At 44.1% G+C, this 19650-nt stretch overlaps 1 protein-coding gene across 10 annotated transcripts in view; it reads left to right on the top strand.

The window, feature by feature from the left end:
• Window positions 1-19650, top strand: part of MTCL1 (microtubule crosslinking factor 1) — a 124047-nt gene that overhangs the window by 63070 nt on the left and 41327 nt on the right. For 5 of the 10 annotated variants that reach the window (XM_033087241.1, XM_033087239.1, XM_033087238.1 and 2 more), the window contains exons 4-7: window positions 7678-7737; window positions 8881-8958; window positions 13078-14370; window positions 15517-15672. In XM_033087241.1, coding sequence (XP_032943132.1) covers window positions 7678-7737; window positions 8881-8958; window positions 13078-14370; window positions 15517-15672 — 1587 coding nt within the window. The remainder of the gene's footprint in view (window positions 1-7677; window positions 7738-8880; window positions 8959-13077; window positions 14371-15516; window positions 15673-19650) is intronic. The other 5 variants (XM_033087243.1, XM_033087240.1, XM_033087245.1 and 2 more) reach the window with 2 other exon arrangements.

Genomic DNA, 19650 nt, shown 5'->3' with positions numbered 1-19650 from the left:
AGAATTTTATAGCAAACACCTGTATACTCACCTCTTACATTCCACAGTGACATTTGACTATATTTGATTTATCAAATGTCTGTTTATCCATCTATTTACCTATTAACCCATCTTATTTTTTGACACATTGAAATAAATTGTTGACACCAATTCACTTTTCCTTAAATACACATTTTTGCTTGCAATTATTTTTGAGTTGGTTTACATATACTGAAATGCACAGATCTTAGGTTCACATTCAATGAGTTTTGACAAATGTGTGCATAAATTTTATAGTAAAATAGTGCACTCTATTATTTAGAACAATATTGAAAATCAAATTAGAAGGACCAAAGGGTGTGATGGCAGATTATTATGAAATAATATCACAATTCAAAATTTTCCATATATGTTCTTTTGTTTGAAAGCTAAACAAAGTACTAAAATAAATATTTTCTCATGTTACATGCACCTGAAAAAAATGAGTGATGAATTTTCTCTGAAAAGTGGGCAACATTTATATATATATATATACACACACACATATATATAAAAGCCAAACAAAGCCAAAAATACATATATGTATGTATATATATATATATACATACATATATATATACACACATATATATATGTGTGTGTGTGTATTTTTTGGCTTTGCTTGGTTTTTTTTTTCCAAAGTACTTCTTTTGTATTATTTCATTAGATTAAGGAAATAATTTGCCTCTTTTGATGGACTGATATATTTCTTTCTAGTAGACAAGTGAGTGCCAGAAACAGATTATTTTTAAAAAGACCCAAGCCTTATCTTCAATTCTGACAGGCAAATGGCGTACATATATATCGATTTTCAACTTTTCTGAATGTCCAATTGCCACTATTGTTCACTACTAAGTCAGTCAGTAGAGGCTTCTGAAATGTGGATTCTAATACGACATTTCATATAATGCTTGGTGGTATTACTGAGTGCCTACATGGATGTGCACGTTGAGAGTTGGGATTCCTACAGTTCTGGGAAAGGACACTTTGTTTTTGGTGCAGTCATCATTATGGTCTTGCAATGTTCAGGATTTTCCATTTTTCTTTTCGCATACTGGTGATAACTTACAGTTTTACTTTATCATCGTAAGTTTTGTTTATTTTGCCGTGTTTTAGTTGGGTCTAGTGTGTTGTAGTGTGTTTTAGTCAGCAATTTTCCATCACCGGGTTTCAAGATACATGTCTCTAAGGTTTAAAATGAATCGACCAGTCCATATTACAAAGCAATGTATGTTATGTTCCCCAAATGTGCACGTGCAGCGACCTGTAATTTTTTATCATCATGTTCTTTACCAGGAGAAGGTGCTGTTTGATAGGTTGGGTGTGCTGGTGGTCTCTGTCCATCTCAGGTGGGCCTCGTGCTCTGGACAGTGTGGCTGTGGCCTCACCCTCTGTCTTGGCTACTGGGAATCCCAGCCCAGCTCTGACTTTTGTGACTGTACCTTTCTTTAGCTAAAATGTCTCAGTATCATTTTCCTGCTCTTCTCCTCATTTACTTTGTGGTATTTTGTTCTCTGATAATAGTTTTCTATCTTTTCCAAGTAAGGGCTTGTGCTGCCTGCAGCCTCAGATCCTTTCAGAAATCAGCAGAGTGCCAACCAGATATTTTATGGCCATGAAGTATCTCATGAGCAGAGCAGTTTGCAACCATTCCTAGAATAGTTCTTTTGTGCTCTTTTACTAAAGAAAAGAAAGCAGTAAAGAAAGAAGAAACTCTTTGGATGAGAAAACTCAGCAACTTTGGGCTTAGCAACCTTGAGAAAACAAAAACAGCCCAAATTGGGAGATTGGGCTGTGGAAGCCCTGGAAGGCAGCTGTGAAGTCAGAGGCCGTGTGACTGGGACTGAGGGTTGGAGTCAGGCTCAGGTTGGTGCCCCATCTCCGAGTTTGGAACACCTTGAAACATTACCTAATTTCTGACTGTATTCTTGTCTGTTAACCAGTGATAATAATATATGCTTCTCAGGGCTCTCTTGAGAATGAGATTAGATATGCAAAGAAAGAGTTTTTAGCATTGTGCACTTGTAAGTACCAAAAAAATGGTAGTTGTTAATATCATATTATCCTCTCAAACAGGGCCAAGGAGAGAAGGTTTCCTTCCCTTTATGGCCATGGATGGTTTTGCACTGAATCCAAGGGGTCTTTATGTTTATTGGGTCCTGCAGTGTAACTGGTGCAGGTGACTTCAGCCGAGTGCTTATTCCGGGTGGGAAAGGGACCCGTCTCCTTGGAAGCTGTTTCAGGGGCTGGTGGAGAGGAGGGAAAAGGAGGAGGCAGCTTCCAGTCAGGATCTGTCACTTCAAGCTGAAGGAGAAGCTGATAACTCTTACTCTTCACATCTCGTAACACTTAAATGAGAACTTGAATACAGGTAAAAGAATGTTGATAACTTCCTTCTAAAAGGAAGAAGACTTATGCACTTCCATTTTCTTATTTTGATTTTCTAACTGTGTGTGCTGTAAATCAGCCCTCCAAACCCAAACAACTTTCTAAATTATAAGAATCTATAAGAATTCTGAAAATCATCTGCCTACATCTATACCCTCTTTTTCCATATAGACTTATAGTTTACAGCATCCTAATTTTTTATTTGCCTCCTTTATTACCAATCTAAATTTGAAGCCCGAAGTCTGTCTCTGAGACACTTTAGCTATTGAGAGCTTGTTAGATTTTTTGAAATTGCTTGGAAGAAACTGGCTAACTTAAAATAGGAAACATTAAGAATTGACATGAAACTCCAAATAATTGCCTAACTTCATATTTTATTTAATCGTCTTTAATACTCAACAAATGTACCAGCCTTAGATGGATTCAATTTGGATTCACAAACTCAATTTTTTTTTCCTTTTCAATAGGAATTTAGAGTTAATTTGCTGGCAATTGGCCAGACTAAAAAGAAAGTAGAATTAAACAGAGGGAAAATCCTCCATTATGGGTTCCATTTATTTGACAGTCTACATTTTCCCCTTTCCCTTAATTGTTTCTGGGAAATTGTTTCTGAGACTGTCCACTGGATCTGAGTCATCCAGAGGAATGAACTGGCCACGAATAATGCTCAGACAAATCGTCCCTACACCCAGGGTTCCTTGGCCAGTATGCCCAAAGCACTCTCCGCAGGTGAGCTAGGGAGAAGACTGCACCCTGGGCTGGGGGCCTTGTGACTGCTTGGCACTTGGTGAGGGAGCCATATGCCAGTGACCTGCAGTGCAGTGGGGTACCTGGCCAGTTCCCCCCAACACTTAAGGGGCTTTCTGGTCTTTTTAACCAACAGTGTATGTATAGGTTGTACCTCAAGGACCAGGCTAATGAAAACAATGTCTACTTATGGAAAAAGGCCCAAGAAGTTGGTGAATAACTTCTGATGAAGCACCACTGCAATCCGACCTAGATTAGTAATTGCCTCTTCTTTCACCTCTTTAAAGTATGAATTTTAATTTCCTGGTTGCTTTTGTTCTTGTTTTTGCAAAGGAAATAGTATGCACTGTTGATAATCTGGAGACTATGAAAAACCACAAAAAGGAACAGTAAAATCACCCATAATTCTATCACCTGAAGATAATCACCATTAACATTTTGATCTATATTTCTCTAGTCTACTTTTCTAAGACATGTAACACATACATATATTTATATTTTGTTAGGTATAAATTGAAGTCACAAAATTCATGCTGTTTGTAACCCATATTTTCCTTTTAATGTGTTATACTTCCTGAATCTTTAAGTATTCTTCAAAAACATTATAATAACATCCACAGTATTCATTTATTGTTATAAAAGGTACTGTGATGAGCATTCTTACCCATAAGTGTTCGCACATATTTCTGCATTTTTCTTTAGGCTACATTCCCGGAGATGGAATTATTGGGTCACGACATATATACTTGTCAGGCTGAGTTACCCACCTGAAATGCTGCAGGACCCCTACTCACACTGATCTGTGTGTAAGTGCCCGCCTCTGTGGACACTTGCTAACACTGGGTGTCATACTTCCTTTGGTCTGTAAATCTCTAAGTGAAAAAAGTGGTATCTGGTTTTAATTGCTAATCATGTGTTTATTGGCCCTTTGTTTATTTTCTTATTAAGGTGGTTTTCATATTGTTTGTCTCGTGTTAGAAATTTCTTTTCCAGTTTGTCATTTGCTTTTTAATACTGTAAATAGTTTCTTTTGATATATAAAAATTAAAACTCTCACCAATCTACTCCATTAATTTTTCCCTTGGATGTTTTGGCTTTCGTTTCAGTGTTTATAAAGACAAAGAACAAATAGAAATTCATCTCTTTTCTTTCTAGTTCATTTATGTTTTCTTACATCTGGATTTTTAAAATTCATCTGGAAATTTTTTTTTTTATATATGATATGGATCTCACTATTTTTTTCCTGTGTTAAACTGTTATTCCCCCAACCTATGCCAAATAGCCCATTTTCCCCCCGCTGTTTTATAATGCTACTTTTGTCAATTGTTAAAATATACCCTCGAATCTATTTCTAAGCTTTGTTTTGTTCCATTGATATGTCTATTCTTGTACCAGCACCGAACCATCATATAATATTTTTATATCAAATAGTACAAACCCACTGTTATTATTCTTCACTTTCAGTGTTCTTGGCTGTTTTTACTAATCTATTTTTCTAGCTCAGAGATCAGCAAACTTTCTGAAAAGACAAGATAGTAAATATTTTCAGCTCTGCAGGCCATATGGTTTGTCACCACTTCTCAATTCTGCTCTCGTTGCACAAAACAACCACAGACAATAGTAAAGGAGTCTGCATTTCAGTAAACCTTATTTACGAAAGAAGCTGTGGGTTGATTTGTCCTGAGAGCCATAGTTTGCCAACCCTGTTCTAGATGAATTTTTGAATCATTTTGTCAAGTTCTTCCATCCTCTTACCTCCCTCACAAATACACAAAAAGTATTTGTGTGTGTGAGTATACACGCATACATACTCTATGGTGTGTATATGTATATATATGGAGAGGGAGAGGAATTTGGTTAAAATGACATCATAGTTATAAAATGATTTGGGAGAAATGTGACATCTTTGTAACATAAGGTCTTCCCATCAGACATCATCAAGCATTCCTTTATGTCTATAACCTTGGGAACAATTGTATGGTTTCCTTCATGTAGGTCCTGCAAATTTCTGGTTAACTTTAACCTTACAGTATTTCTCATCCATTGTGACTAGGATCTGTGTTGGCGGTCCCATGACCGCCTCCAACCTGTTCCCTGATTCGCTAGAAGGATCACAGGACTCAGACGCAGTTGCATTCAGGGCTCAGCAAGGGGAAAAAACCGATCAGATGGGCCCGAAGAATCTGTACACAGGCACCCATTTGGCTCCCTTTCAGCAGGAGGGCTCACTCAGCATGTGCTCCTTCCTCTACCACTGAAAAGCAGTAACCATGATTGTGCATAGATTTTCAGAAACTACTCTCTCCCCTTCTAGCTTTCACCTCACTTCTAGGTAGTTTTCTTGCAGAGTGTGCACAGTCTGTTTTCCACTCACGGAGAGAATGTGACGCATGTCGGGTGGCGGGCAGAAGGCCGGCTCTCGCACTTGCCACCTTGATGGCCACCACAGTCCCAGAATTAAAGCCTTGGGAATAGTCTCTCTCCCTGCTTTTGATTGTAACTCCTCTCCATAATGGATCGTCAGAAGTGTTCATCTCTCTCAGCTCATTCAAATGAAAGAAACTCCACTGCAGTGTGAAGAATTTTGGAAAACCTACTTATTGTGGGTGGAAAAACTCAAGCCCTTCTGAAGACTTGCTTAACTTAACTTGTTAGAGAAGACTGGTTCTCTTTGTAGTTTGACCCTGCTTTTACCAAAAAGACTAAAGGAAACAAAGCTGCTTCTGCTGCAGAGGATCAGAGACAAGCTTCTACACCTGGTCCATTGATGGACTAGAGAGCACCCACACGCCATGTTGATTCTGTAACATGTTGATTCTCTCAGTTACCTTTTCTCCCCAGGCCTTCAGCCTCCTAGAGGCTAAGGGATGGCTAGAATTTTAATTGTTTCTTAACCCTGAAATTCATCCAAGAAATGGCATGGCCATTTCTTCTGTGAGTGAGACACTTAAAATATAAACATGGGGCTGGCCCGGTGGATCAGGTGGTTGGAGCTCTGTTCTCCTAATGCCGAAGGCTGCCGGTTCATTTCCCACGTGGGCCAGTGGGCTCTCAACCACAGGTTGCTGGTTCGAGTCCTCGACTCCCGCAAGGGATGGTGGGCTCTGCCCCCTGCTACTAAGATTGAACACAGCACCTTGAGTTGAGCTCCCAGATGGCTCAGTTGGTTGGAGCACATCCTCTCAACCACAAGGTTGCTGGTTCGACTCCCGCAAGAGATGGTGGGCTGCGCCCCCTGCAACTAACAAAGGCAACTGGACCTGGAGCTGAGCTGCACCCTCCCCAATCAAGATTGAAAGGACAACAACTTGACTTGAAAAAAGTCCTGGAAGTACACACTGTTCCCCAATAAAATCCTGTAAAAAAAAAAAAAATGCAAACAGAACTGAGTTAATTAACAAAAATCTGACTGTGATGCAAGTGACTTGTGTAAGGGCCTCCTTCCCCAGCTGTTTTGCTCTGTGGGTTACAGCAAAGGAGTGAAGCAGAGAGGGCTCTGAGCCCCGCCACAAGGTGAGCTCCCAGAGGACTCACGTCCATGCCTCAATTAGGGCGAAGCTTCAGAGGCAAGGGGGGCGGCCATCAAGGAGAATCTCTTCCCATTCACAGTCTTGCCAAGGTCTGAGTGATAACCAGCAAGTCTTAACTACCCAATCTCCTTTCTTCCAGCTTGTCACAGGAACGTGAATCCTTTCAAGTTTCGAGTTCCTTTGTCTTCCTCTAGGATGCTTCTCACTCTTCTTCCAGTCAGTTCTTTCTGTCTTCATACTTTACTGTAACATGAACTGCATTGCCTCCCTGTTATTCCATTTCAGACATCCCTTAACCCTTTTATTTATAGTCATGTTTGTATTTCAGACACATTTCTTGCCTAGAGCAGGCAAAGGTACATTGGTAATGTATGTAAAACTAGGCAGGGAACCAGCCCACTGAAGGACACAGCCAAGATTACTTCACAAATGAATAAATTATGAACTCTTAGAGCTTTAAGATATAGGTTTTGTCATGGATTGCTCATGGAGAGTGTTGCAACTTAAGTTAGGTCTTCTCCATAAACAAGAGCCACTCTTTTCTCCCTACCACTTTTTTTATCTGCCCTTTTATCTGTAGGCATTCAGGAAACATCAATTAAATTTCATATTAGCCCAAACAAAACATAATTAGGAAGGTAAGGCAGACCCAGAAATATTACATATCTATTTCCAAAACTTACTACCTTTCTCCTCTTCTCGTCTTCCCTCCACTGGTACAGATTATCCAACCTACTCTCCTTTTTAATTATTAAACTGAATAATTGAGGAATACTCCAAATATAATGATTAGGATTTAAAGCCTCTTAGGATTCAAAGACCTCACCAAGCTGTTTAACTGCGTTTAAATGTGACTCTGAGTGGTTTATTGATTCCAGTGAGGAAAAGAGCCTCCGTTCTTGTGTGTGTCCCTGACCAGTGAGGATGGTGTCTGTCCAGTGCAGGTTCCGCATGTGACTCCAACATAACATAATGTCATTTGGATCTATTTCAGAGTTCCCTGAAAAGAAGAGGCAGTCGGGAAACGTACAAAGAAAAGAAAACCTTTAACCAGGTAAGCAGAGGTTTCATTCTAATGTTACATCTCCTCAAGAGACAATCACCTCACTTTGAATTTTCTCAAAACGTGTTAGCATTGCCTTTAACACTACCTGCCAAAAATTTGGACTCATTCGAAAACTCCATGGTGAAAATTTTCTTTCCAAACCAACAGCTCCTCCCTTTTGTTTCTCATACTGATAAGCTGTTGATTCCTTCAAGAAAGAGAATAACAGGCTAGCTTTGTGTGGAGACATAATTTGGTGCAGTTCAAGGCTGTGGCAGTACTCATAGCTGGTAAAAAGCATTTTGGCCTTCAAAGTCATTCGCACAGTAAAGTAGTACGGCTACTGTAATGTTGGGTCATTCATAAGGCACTGTTTTGAATGTTGGTTTTTTTTAAAAATGAGCAAGCTGAACAGTATCTTAAATTGTCCTAAAGGAAAATTAAGTGTTCTTGCTGAAAGATGGTAAAAGCATAGCTCTTTCTATGTACATGGTGTGATCTTCAGAACTTTCTTAGCTTTTCTGAACCCTTGTTTTACTGGATTCCTTGTTTTTCTTTTTCTTTTTTTTTTTTTTTTAAAAAATTACTGCTAGTATTAGGTGTTGGAGAGAACAAAAGCATTATTGGGATATCAGCTCCCCAAGCTCTCAGAGAAAGTAGTAATTAGACACAGTAAGTCTGGGTAACTAAGAGTTCTGCTAGTCTGCCTCTGAATTCCACACTGGTTCCCTTCATTTTCCAAACTCGTTGATCCCCAGAGTACCCTTCAAGGAGGGCCAGGCCATGTGAACAGCAGGGATGCCAAAGGTTCACTGCTCCCTTCCACCCTCTCTACTCCTCTAGTCTCACTTTGGCATCTCCTAATAACGGGGAGGTTGAAACCCGTCATTTCACTGCTGGGTGCTTGACCCCTCCTGGGCTTTGAGTATGTTTCAATGTACTGACTCTTGACCAGGGAAGATCTTTTCCTTAAAAGGATAACTGCTGCCCTGTTCTGAAATGAACAGCATGGCATTGCCTTCACCTGTGGGTAAATCAGGCTGAGAACAGCCGCTGCTGCCCCTCAGGAGTGGTTGGGAAGCCCCGGGGACCGGCAATGTGTTCAGTGCCCCCTCAGCCTGCAGTATCATTGAGAAAGGAGTTTCTGTCCAGCAGAGTGGTGGAATGGAGCGCCTTGGGAACTGCAGGTCTGCAACCAAAACTCAAAGGAAACTGGCACCCCGGCGCAAGGTAGGAATGGGAGCAGTCAGCGCTTGGGGTGCTGGCTAGACGTCAGACTTGCAAGCCAAAGAATATATACCCATAGCGATATATTTTTGTTGCTTGACAAGGCCTTTTGGCTGGTGGTGGTGGTGGCGGCGGTTGTGGTGGTTCTGTGTATGTCCTTCCATCCATGCCATGCTTGCCTTCTCTGCCTGCAACAGGAACCGTGTCATGTGGAAAGTTTGACTCAACCTTCTGCTTTCGTACTGCATTCCTGGAGCTATCTGATGATCTCTTGAAACCAGAGCTTGATGTCCTTCAGCTTAGGATTCAGCCTAGACCCCTCCCCCGGAGTTTTGGCAGAATTTTAGAAAGTCTACAGTTACAAGATAAGATGGGTAGCTAGCCTTCTACAGCTTTAGTTGAGGCTGAGATTCTCCATTTTGTTAGAAGGAGTAACTTCCCGCTCCCAGAACAGGTTGAGTCCAGCTCCCCTGGGCTCCCCTCTCCCACACACCGGCCCCAGAAGGCACAGTGGGTTCTCCAGCTGCCTTAACTGAGTGAAAAAGTCTGACCCCTTTGTTGGATGCACACACTCCCTTGGCTTCAAAGATTATCATTCTTTCAAAAACTGCTTTAGTCTTGGTGTCAGGCCTAGTAGCACATGGGTATTGAGCAGAAATGACAGCATGTTTTAATAATACTGTTTCCCCGAAAATAAGACCTAGCCAGACCATCAGCTCCAATGCATCTTTTGGAGCAAAAATTAATATAAGACCTGGTCTTATTTTACTATAATATAAGACTGAGTATCATATCATGTCATATCACATCATATCATATCATATCATATCATATCATATCATATCATATCATACCGGGTGTAATATAATATAATACTGGATATTATATTAATTTTTGCTCCAAAAGACGCATTAGAGCTGATGGTCTGGCTAGGTCTTATTTTCAGGGAAACACGGTATGTCTGAATTCCTGGTGTGTGTGTAGTTCCTTCCTTAAGGAACAAGAAGACTTTTTGGATATTTTATCAAAGGTTAGGTAATCTTTGTATCAGATACTTGTTAGGGCATGTCACAGAATCTTGCTTCTTTAACTGACCTGGCTTTAGGTTTAGGGGGGACAGAGGAGAATGGTTCTGGTTTATAGTCAGACTTGGAGAATGGCAGATGGAAGGAGAATGATGCAAGGTTTAAAGTTTCCAGAAATCAAGGCAATTTGAAGATGTTTTAGGATTTTCTGCCCTAAGCATTATAACCAAGTGTTTCAGAACCCTTGTGGAAAGCCCAGGTTCCATGTACCTCTCAGAGATCCTACTCGTTTCCTCAATTTCTCAGTTCAACTTTTGGGTGAAGACCCTTAGTAGAGAACTTTGTTTGAGACAAAAGCTCCCTGAGCTGTGCAGGTCACTCTGCCCCTTACCTGCTCTTTTCAGGCCTGGCTTCCTAGTTGCACGTTTCCATGGAAATAGGGTCAGGGCGTTGGTCATAGCCGGTGGTCCTGCTTGAGGTGGGCAGAGGGCAGAGTTCCCTTGTGGCCGCAGATGACATTGTCTTCCATGACTTCTGTTGTCCTCAGGCACGAAGGTGAATTTCTCTGCTTCAAGGTGGAAATAGGATAACTTAGGTGATTTTGGACAAAGCATAAATGCTGGCTATCGAGTTAATGATGGAGTTAAGGGCTCTACCCTGTCTTCCTGACCCAGGGTTTTTACTCTGAAATGAATCCATTTGCAAAGTATTGATAGTCTATCTCCAATTGATATCTTAGGAATCTAGGTTTAACAAAAAATTAAAACGGGGCTTTTGATTGTCTTACTTTAGAAAGTTTTATGAAGTTGGGGTCATTTAAAAGTAAAATGCCAATTTCTGCTACATAGTAGGTACTCAGTATTTATGGAAAGAGTGAATAAATCCACAAATAAGAGTGGTTTTCCTTTAGTATTAGAATTGACTACAATTTGTGTCTTTCACAGCCCATCTATCTATGCAAACCCTTTAAAAATATATATATATCACTACCCCAAGCAGTGATGATAACCCATTTTGCTCAGTGTGAGTAGGCAGACAACTTGATTTCCAATTAGTCACAGAAACCCTTTTTATGTCTGTGTAACCAAAACAAACGAATTCATTAGTGGGATAAATTCTTAGAACATGAAGACCATGCTTCCCTACTAGTGCTATTCATGTTACTCTCTAATGTGCAAAGAGGGTAAAAAAATAAGACGCAGAGTTATTGGTTCCTTTCCCCCATACTAATTGTGTTTCAGACAAAGCAGAAAGTTAATTTCTGGTGCCCACCTTGCTATACATTTTGCCATTTGTACATTACACACAATAACCTTGTGACTAAGTGAGGATCCTGCTTTAGACCTGAAGAGATGGGTTTACCCGGGCTCTGTGACTAGCCCATGGTGCCATGGACAGAAGGGGCAGACGTGGGACTCAGAGCAGCATTTTTGACCCCAGGCCCGGCAGGACTGGTTTTTCCTCTGCTAAGAGGATGGCAGTGGGAGCGTTGTCTCTCAGAAGACACACAGATAGTGCCAGGGCCTGCTTTCCAGGTGGCACTGGCTCACAATTGGACTTAGATTTTTCCTTGAGTCTTTCCTGTCACATTTTTTTTTTCTTCCATGGGTTTGTAGTGCAGGGAATGGGGGTCCAGGCGTGTGGAAGGAGGAAAGTTGGGGGCACCAAGGGAAGTCTTTCTGTATCTGTCTGACTAGTGGTGAGAGTGCAGCAGAATATGGCAGAGAATGAGTGTGAAAGCTGTGTCACCTCTGCTAGACCATTTGAGCACAAAAGGTGATCTCAGAGAGTTCATTCTCGCTGACGTGTTCCAGAGATTAGTTTGATAACTCTCCCTCCCCTGGGGATCGTACATTCGAGCATGATGTTGAATTTCTCTGTGTGATGGGGGAAGCCTTTGCTGGAGTCTTTGTTCCCATGACAGCCCTTTGAAACTCTGATAGCCAATCAAAGAGGAATGATTTATGAAAGTGGTCATTTTTTCCCATTCACTGAATGTGACTGAAAACCTTTGTGCCAGTCCAAATCAGAGAGTTCATGTGGCTTCCAGGCTTTGAAACCTGCACTACGAAGGCAGAGTCAACTTTCCAATTGGCCAGAAAGTGCCCTCTTGACCTCAGCCTAGCAGTGTGAGCATTTAGTAGCAGAGAGTCTGCTTCGGCGACCTTCCAAAATCTTCTGGTATTCCAATACCAGAGAACCACTTCTCAGGTTTTGAAACACTTACCTCCTTGCCTTGCGTTTCTGAGATTACTTTCCTGCTGTGTTATAACAACTAAAGGGAGTGGAATGTAGCCCAGAGCTCTGAAGTTGCACTTGCATGGCGGAAGGTTGTGAGTAACCCAAGGGATTAGGTTTGCAGTAACCAACTCATACTAACCGTCAGAGCTTGGTACTTACTCTGCACCTTGATTCCCAAAGCACCCTCATGCCTTATCATCTCACAATTTTGCCCTCATGTCATTCTTGTGATACGCTGAGGATGGAGAGACAGGGGAGGAGGAGAGGCGAATTGCCATGTCTCAGATTCTCAGCAAATTATTCGAAAGCTGGGTTCTGATTTGGGGTCACCTGGCCTCCCTCTCCTGGTAATACATGAGTTGCTGGCCACTTTAGATGAGGGAGGTCTGCACAGTGGCGAAAGTGAGTGGCAACAGGTAGAAGTGGCCACTGAAGTCTGTCTGCCTGCACCAGGCTTAGTGAGGGGTTCTGGTGTCTCCCACTGGTGCTGGTGATTAGTCAGATTGGACCACAAAGTAACAAGCGATTGCATAACTGGTGGGTGCTGGATTTCATTTCATTTTCTCCCTCTTCACTCATCACCTGTATGATGGTTTTCGTGTGCACGTTTTTTTTCCAAACTAATTGTTTGGTTTCAGCAACAGACTGCGGGTCTTGGCCAAGTCCCCTCCGTGACGGTCCCGTTTCCCCTTGGCTTTGTTTTGGTGTCTTCTACATGTAAACCAACACACTGACAGAAAGATTGGTGTTTTGTGTTTGTGTGTGTATTGGGGGCGAGGTGCGAGAGAAATCATCAAAAACACGAACATTTGGTATTTTCAAATAACCCTTCTCTCGGGCTGTTCTTTCCTGGCAGGAGGACAGTGCCGATTTGAAGTGCCAGCTTCAGTTTGCCAAAGAGGAAGGTTCCCTGATGCGTAAAAAGATGGCCAAGCTGGGGAGGGAGAAGGATGAGCTGGAGCAGGAGCTCCAGAAGTACAAGGCCCTGTATGGTGACGTGGACAGCCCCCTGCCCACAGGGGAAGCAGGTGGGCCACCCAGCACCAGGGAGGCCGAGCTGAAGTTGCGGCTGAAGTTGGTGGAGGAAGAAGCCAACATCTTGGGCCGGAAGATCGTGGAGCTGGAGGTGGAGAACCGAGGCCTCAAAGCAGAGATGGAGGACATGCGGGGCCAGTATGAGCGAGAGAGTTCAGGCCGGGACCACATCCCAAGCATTCCTACCTCACCCTTTGGGGATTCCCTGGAGTCCTCAACAGAGCTCCGCCGACACCTACAATTTGTGGAGGAGGAAGCGGAGCTGCTTCGAAGGTCCATATCTGAGATTGAAGACCACAACCGGCAGCTGACTCATGAGCTGAGCAAGTTCAAGTTTGAGCCTCTGCCGGAGCCCGGGTGGCTGGCGGACGGTGGGGGCAAAGGTGGTGTTCCCCTGCAGGAGGAGCTGAAGTCTGCCAGGCTGCAGATCAGCGAGCTGAGTGGGAAGGTGCTGAAGCTGCAGTATGAGAACCGGGTGCTGCTGTCCAATGTCCAGCGCTATGACCTGGCCGCCCACCTGGGCCTGCGTGCCCCAAGTCCCCGGGACAGCGATGCCGACAGCGACACGGGCAAAAAGGAGAGCGATGGGGAGGAAGGCCGCCAGCCCCAGCCCAAGCGGGAAGGCCCTATTGGTGGTGAGAGTGACTCGGAAGAGGTATTCGAGAAGACATCGGGCTTCAGCAGTGGAAAGCCGTCAGAGGCCAGCGAGCCGTGTCCAGCGGAGGTCCTGAGGGCTAGGGAAGACTCTGAGTGCTTGGTGAGCATAAAACATGAGGCTGAGCGGCTGGAGCGGACCATGGAGAGCCTCATCACGGACACCGATGCCTTTGTGGACAACGTGGCCTCACTGGGGCCTGGTGTCCAGGGGGAGGGAGGAAAGAAGGAGCCCCAGCTGCTGGGGGCCATCAATGCCAGGATGAAGGCTTTCAGGAAAGAGCTCCAGGACTTCCTGGAGCAGGTGAATCACATCGGAGATGGCCTGAGGGAGCGCCTGGAAGGCCTGTCCCCCTTGCCCCACCTCACGGAGTCTTCCAGCTTCCTCTCCACTGTGACCTCCGTGTCCCGGGACTCCCCCATCGGGAACCTGGGGAAGGAGCTGGTCCCAGACTTGCAGGTAAGGGGGCTCCTGGCTCTGCCTCCCTGCTCGGTTTTGCTCTTCCTCCTTCTTGCTGGCATTGCTGCACTTGAACTCATCGTGCTCACGGCTGCTTGGTTATGATTTCAAACCTGCTTTGTACTAAAGCCTCAAGTGACAACCAAATCCTTTCTATTGGTTGGGTTTCTTTTTTCCTTTTTCTTGTTTTTTAAGTTCTCTTTTATTTCCTAGTTTCTTTTTCCTTTTTTCCTCTCTTATTTTTAACTGTCTGTTGCTTTTGGCTTAGAGGTCCTCCCTCATGACACAAGGCTAATCCCAATGGAAGTGGTAGGGATCGACGCAGTCCATCCTTTCTTCTTTTTTGGTGTCTCAAACGACCAGCTGTCCCGATGAAGAAGCAAAGAGGAGTTTAAAACAAAGTACAAACTCATTTCTCAGTCAGGATAATTAGCAGACTCGCTCAGGAGCGTTTGCAACTCTACTTGGGTTTATTGCCAAGGGGACACAGTACAGTTTGGAAAGGCCCTAGGCAGCCAGGCCCATCCGCTCCCACTGGCAGATGAGCCAGAATGGGGGAGAGGAGCACAGTTCTGAGAGAAGGATGGTTTGGATGGAAAATCTCGCTGCCGTCTTGCTCCCGCTGCCCTCCCCAAGCCGAGGGTGAGGGCAAAGTGGAGTAGCTGTCCCAGGACTGCTTTCCTATTCATCGCCCTTGGGTGCATGACCCAGCTGCTGCCCTGGATTCTGGCTTTGGCTGCTCGACCACAAGCGAGGAAGGAGGAGCCTTGTTTCCGTATCCTTCATGGGTAGAGTGCTTACAGTTGCATCTGTGATTCATGCATCCTCATTGCATGCGCCTCATAATCAGTGTTTTGCATTCTTCCCTCCCCTCTGTCTTTTTGCTTTTCAGATCTTTCAGCCCATTATTTTGCTCATCCTCATTTTGGTTCTATTCTCTTCACTCTCTTATGCCACTGTGTTTAAGTTGTTTTTTTCTATTCATGCTTTTCTTCGTCTGGTAGTTATCTCAGTCATCTACCTTACCCATTTTTGTTTTCTTTACCCCTCCTCCCCATCTCTACCCTTGTCCTTTGTTTTTTATTTAAAATTAAAAACAAAACAAAAAACAAACAAAAAACCAAATCCCTCCCGTGCACCTAACAGTCCAAACTGAGAGATCAGATGGAGTGGCAGCTGGGTCAGGAGCGAGGGGACAAGCGGGAGCACCTGCACCTCCGAGCTGCACGGGACCTGCACCGCCGAGCCGACGGGGATGCCAGGAGCTGCCAGCCCGGAGGCCAGAGCTGTTTCAATCTAGAGGTCAGCGAGCTGGCTGGTCCCCCCGGCCACTTTCCCCCGCCTCTCCTTTTGATGTGTGTCTGGCTGTGTGACGTTTCCTTCCTGGGTCCAAGGCCCTTAGGAAACATGGTAGGAGAATATGGAACCAGAGGGACTTAGCTAGAAGCAAAACCCACTGCATGCAACTGGAACTAGAGAGTCTACACAGGGTGAATGCAGGGAACTGCTAGTACCCATGTCAGACAGGCATCATCCTTCTTGTAGACCTGTCTCTCCAGGGCTCCTAGAAAGGTAGCAAGGTACAGGAGACTGATTTGTGAGCATCACCTGGCTTCTTGTCAAATGGTAAAGAATGCAGGGGTAAAACCAAGCACTGTTTTTGCTAGTCTGGAGGAAACGCCCTGCCCTGTGTGTCATGTGGCCTGTCCTGTACTTGCTTGGTGACAGTGCTTCAGCCTTTGGACAGAGTGAAAGAGTGCACTCCTGACCTGGGGCTCTTCAGCAGTCTCTGTTGTTGCCCTAGTAACCCCTTGTCAACAAAGCTCGTAGGCACCATAGATACTCTCCGTTGTATGAAACAGTTGTCAGCAGTCCTGCCAGAGAAATCCCCTCCATACAAGTAATTCCACCCAGGACAGAAAGACAGGTGTCACTGAGGAGTGAGTCCCTGGCTCTGATACTGCTGGTCGAGGCAGGTTGTTGCAGGGTTACAGCAACATATTCCACATTAGAAAATATCTGGATAAAGAATCTTAATGTATCAGTCCCAGTGGGGATGTTACCATTCAGCTCCAAGGCTTCCCAGTGGCTCCCAAAGGGCAGGGTGAGGAATGGGGGCTCTCTCACACCTGGAAGCAAAAAGAAGCTCCCTCCACTAGAAAGTCAGGCATTTGACTAGGAAATGAAGTGCACAGAGATACTCGGGGCGAGCCGTGCTTGGGCCCTTCGGCTCAGCTTGCAGCTAATGCCTCAGTTAGGCTGCAGGTCCCACTGTCAGAGGTAGGTGGGTGGGGCAGCTGGCTTACCAGACATGAGTTCATGTATTTCCAGTCTGGGGCTTTTCCCTTGTCCTGTAAGAGAGTATGTCACATCTCTGCCCTTGTTAATTGGACACACAGTAACATGAAAACTGCCTCAACGCTTAAGTAAAACAAAAACAGTTTTCTGGAACATCCTGTGTAGCCCCACTGTCTGTGTAGCGTGCCAAGGAGAGGTTCCGCATGCTAAGGGCCAAGCACATGTCAGGGCCTAACTCCCAGAAAACAAGCAGAAGCCCAGCATACTCTGTGGGGCTGTTGTGGGCATCCCACAGGGCAGCAGGATGCCCAGGCCCCTCCCAGTCAGGAGCTTTTGGGATTTTAAAAAATGTTTTCTGAACACCGGTTTTGGACATGGAGTTGGACATATATGACAGCATGTCATCTTCAGTGTATTCTCATTCCAAAATTGCAGGTAAGATGTCCCTAGGTTTTATAGCAGAATTAAAACAAAGCACCACATATTTGGGTTTTCCCCACATACGGATTTGTGATTAGTGTGTCTTGTAACTCTGCAGAACTTTCACAGTCACCCCCTTTGATCAGCCCATGCCCCACACAGGGTCTTTGTATGAGAATGCTGGTTGCTTGGGCAGTAGCAAACTCACACTTATGTACATTTCAAATGAATTGAATGATCCATCTCCAGGGTGGAAACCTCAGGAAGACATGTTTCCAAGCATTTAGTTCACACGGTACCGCTAGCTACGTATAGCAGGGCCATCATGCTGAGCTGGAATCAACGCTGGCCTGGGCATCTGGGCCACTGGGCTCTAGTCCCACTGTGTCCATTACTAGCTCTGTTTCTCAGGCAAATGCCCTGTTTTCTTATCTGTAAAATGGGAGTAAAAATACTCCCTGCCTGCCTCATGTACTTATATGTGGATGATTCTCAGATCCAGTGGGCTGTTGATTGAAAAAGTACACTAAAAAGTGCTAAATGCTTTGCAAACATCAAGTATGATTCATTAATAATAAAGAGAGGGAAATATGCCCTGCCATTGAAGACTACCAGGCGAGAGCGGGTGTCACAGCACCCTGGTCATGGTGCCAGTTTTCTCTGCCTACTGTAGCCCTTTGTCATTTGTTACTGGCTGTTTCCTGGTCCTGTACCAGAAGCACGGTTCTGGCTGAACATGGCAGCTCTCTTCTCTTTGGTATACTGTTGGAGGAGAACTGCAGCTCCTTTCCCATGTGCTCTGTCATTCAAGGCACATCACACAGAACCTGTTCAGTTAAACTCTGATAAAGTGTTGTTTAACAGTAGGGCATTGATAAGTCTTCCTGTTGCTTGCCACATACATGCATGTGTTGCATAGCTCCAGAAACCGGCAACAGTTTTAGAGAGAGAAAAATACTTTGAATGTTCTAGGACAACAAACCTCCACGAGTTAGTTGGTGCCATATGGCAACTTAGGATCATTGAACAATACAGCTCAGAATGGCAGGTCCGATCTTCAGACTGATTCCCTCAGGTTGACCACTGCCCCCGTCCTCCCATCCCCATCCCCACTCCCGGGCCCAAACACTCCAACAAGAGCTTCATCTCCTGGGGGATGTGTCTAAACATGTGTCACTCAGGTGGACTAATTGGATGGCCAGCTATCTTGCCATGTTTCTTCTTGTGAAGATCTGCCTGGTTTCCTTTAATTTTATATATTTTAATGAGAAACTTAAAAACAAAGCAAACCGAAAAAAACACGTCATAGTGAAAGGCAAGGTCTAGGGAAGATAATTTCCAAGAAGGGGAATCAGGAGCTAAATATCTTTTGTTGTGATTTTTGTGCTCACGAAGGCATTGCACACAGAAGAGAAAACCAAATTATCTAGGCAAACACATTATATTTCAAAATATTTTTAAAAGATAATACACATTCTAGGACTCCTTTGATAGCTCCGTAGCTTTTCCTTTCTTTGAGAAGCTGAAGGTAGACCCTTTTAGAGTGTGGGTCTCTGGGGAGCTGCTCTGTCCCTCGGGTGGATGTCACCCTGACAGCTTAGTTTGGTCTTTGAATATTACATTGTGTTAAAGAACAGCACAGTGGACAGTTCTAGGGAGCAGAACTGCTAAAAGCCTTTTCATGAAAGCATCTCCAAATTTGTTGCTCACAACTGCTTTCCTATGAGGCTCTAATGGAGACAGCACACCAAGATCTTGTCGGTTAGGGCAGCCCAACTGAGAAGATGCTCCTGTGGAAGACACTGCAGTAACTGGGGGAAAGGCAAACGACACTGTCATCTAGAGTGAGAAGAAGACCGTAGCTGGATGTAGTGCTGGCAGTTTTCTTGACTCCCTCTTACATTGCACTTGAAGTTAACACTAATCATCTGTACCAGCCAACTACTACCATGCGCATATGAACTTCCTTCAGCTCTTTGCCTTTGGTTCCTCGGGGCGGGCGGGGGGCGGGGGGGCGGGGGTGCCTGATAGGACACCTAGTATCAGCAGCTTAAAAGAAGAAAACAACTTTCTGAATTTCTGCCGAAGTTTTATAAAAGGATCAGTTCCTCCAGTTCCATCTGTGAAATGCCTTCCATGATATTTGCCTAAGAGATTTTCATATTTAGGGAAAACGATAAGTTCTTGTTTTGGAAGCTTTGGATATTTCGGCCAGGTTAAATAAACAGACTTCAGAAGGACAGTATTCCTGTTGCCTGTTCATCTCAGTAGGTAATTAACAAGATTCTCATACCATGCACCAGGTTTTTCCCTGACTTTGCTCCCTACAGCTCCCAAAAAGTCTGCTGAGAGATTCCCATTTGTTAGGAGAGAGAATGTATAGAATATGTGGTTTGGAATGTGCAGGGCACCTTAAAAATAGTTCTGAATGAGAAGTAGCCAAGATGGGCACTGGTCAGATTTCAAATATAGATGAAACCAAGCCTGTACCCAGAGGATTGAGTTTCTGGGTCAGAAATCTCAAAGGGCTCTCTCCCCTAGCTCCCCCTTTATCCTTTAATC

The sequence above is a fragment of the Rhinolophus ferrumequinum genome, chromosome 19 (assembly GCF_004115265.2).
Source record: "Rhinolophus ferrumequinum isolate MPI-CBG mRhiFer1 chromosome 19, mRhiFer1_v1.p, whole genome shotgun sequence".
Taxonomy (NCBI): Eukaryota; Metazoa; Chordata; class Mammalia; order Chiroptera; family Rhinolophidae; genus Rhinolophus; species Rhinolophus ferrumequinum.
Note: the sequence above shows the minus strand (reverse complement) of the source record. Positions and strands in the feature narration are given on the sequence as shown.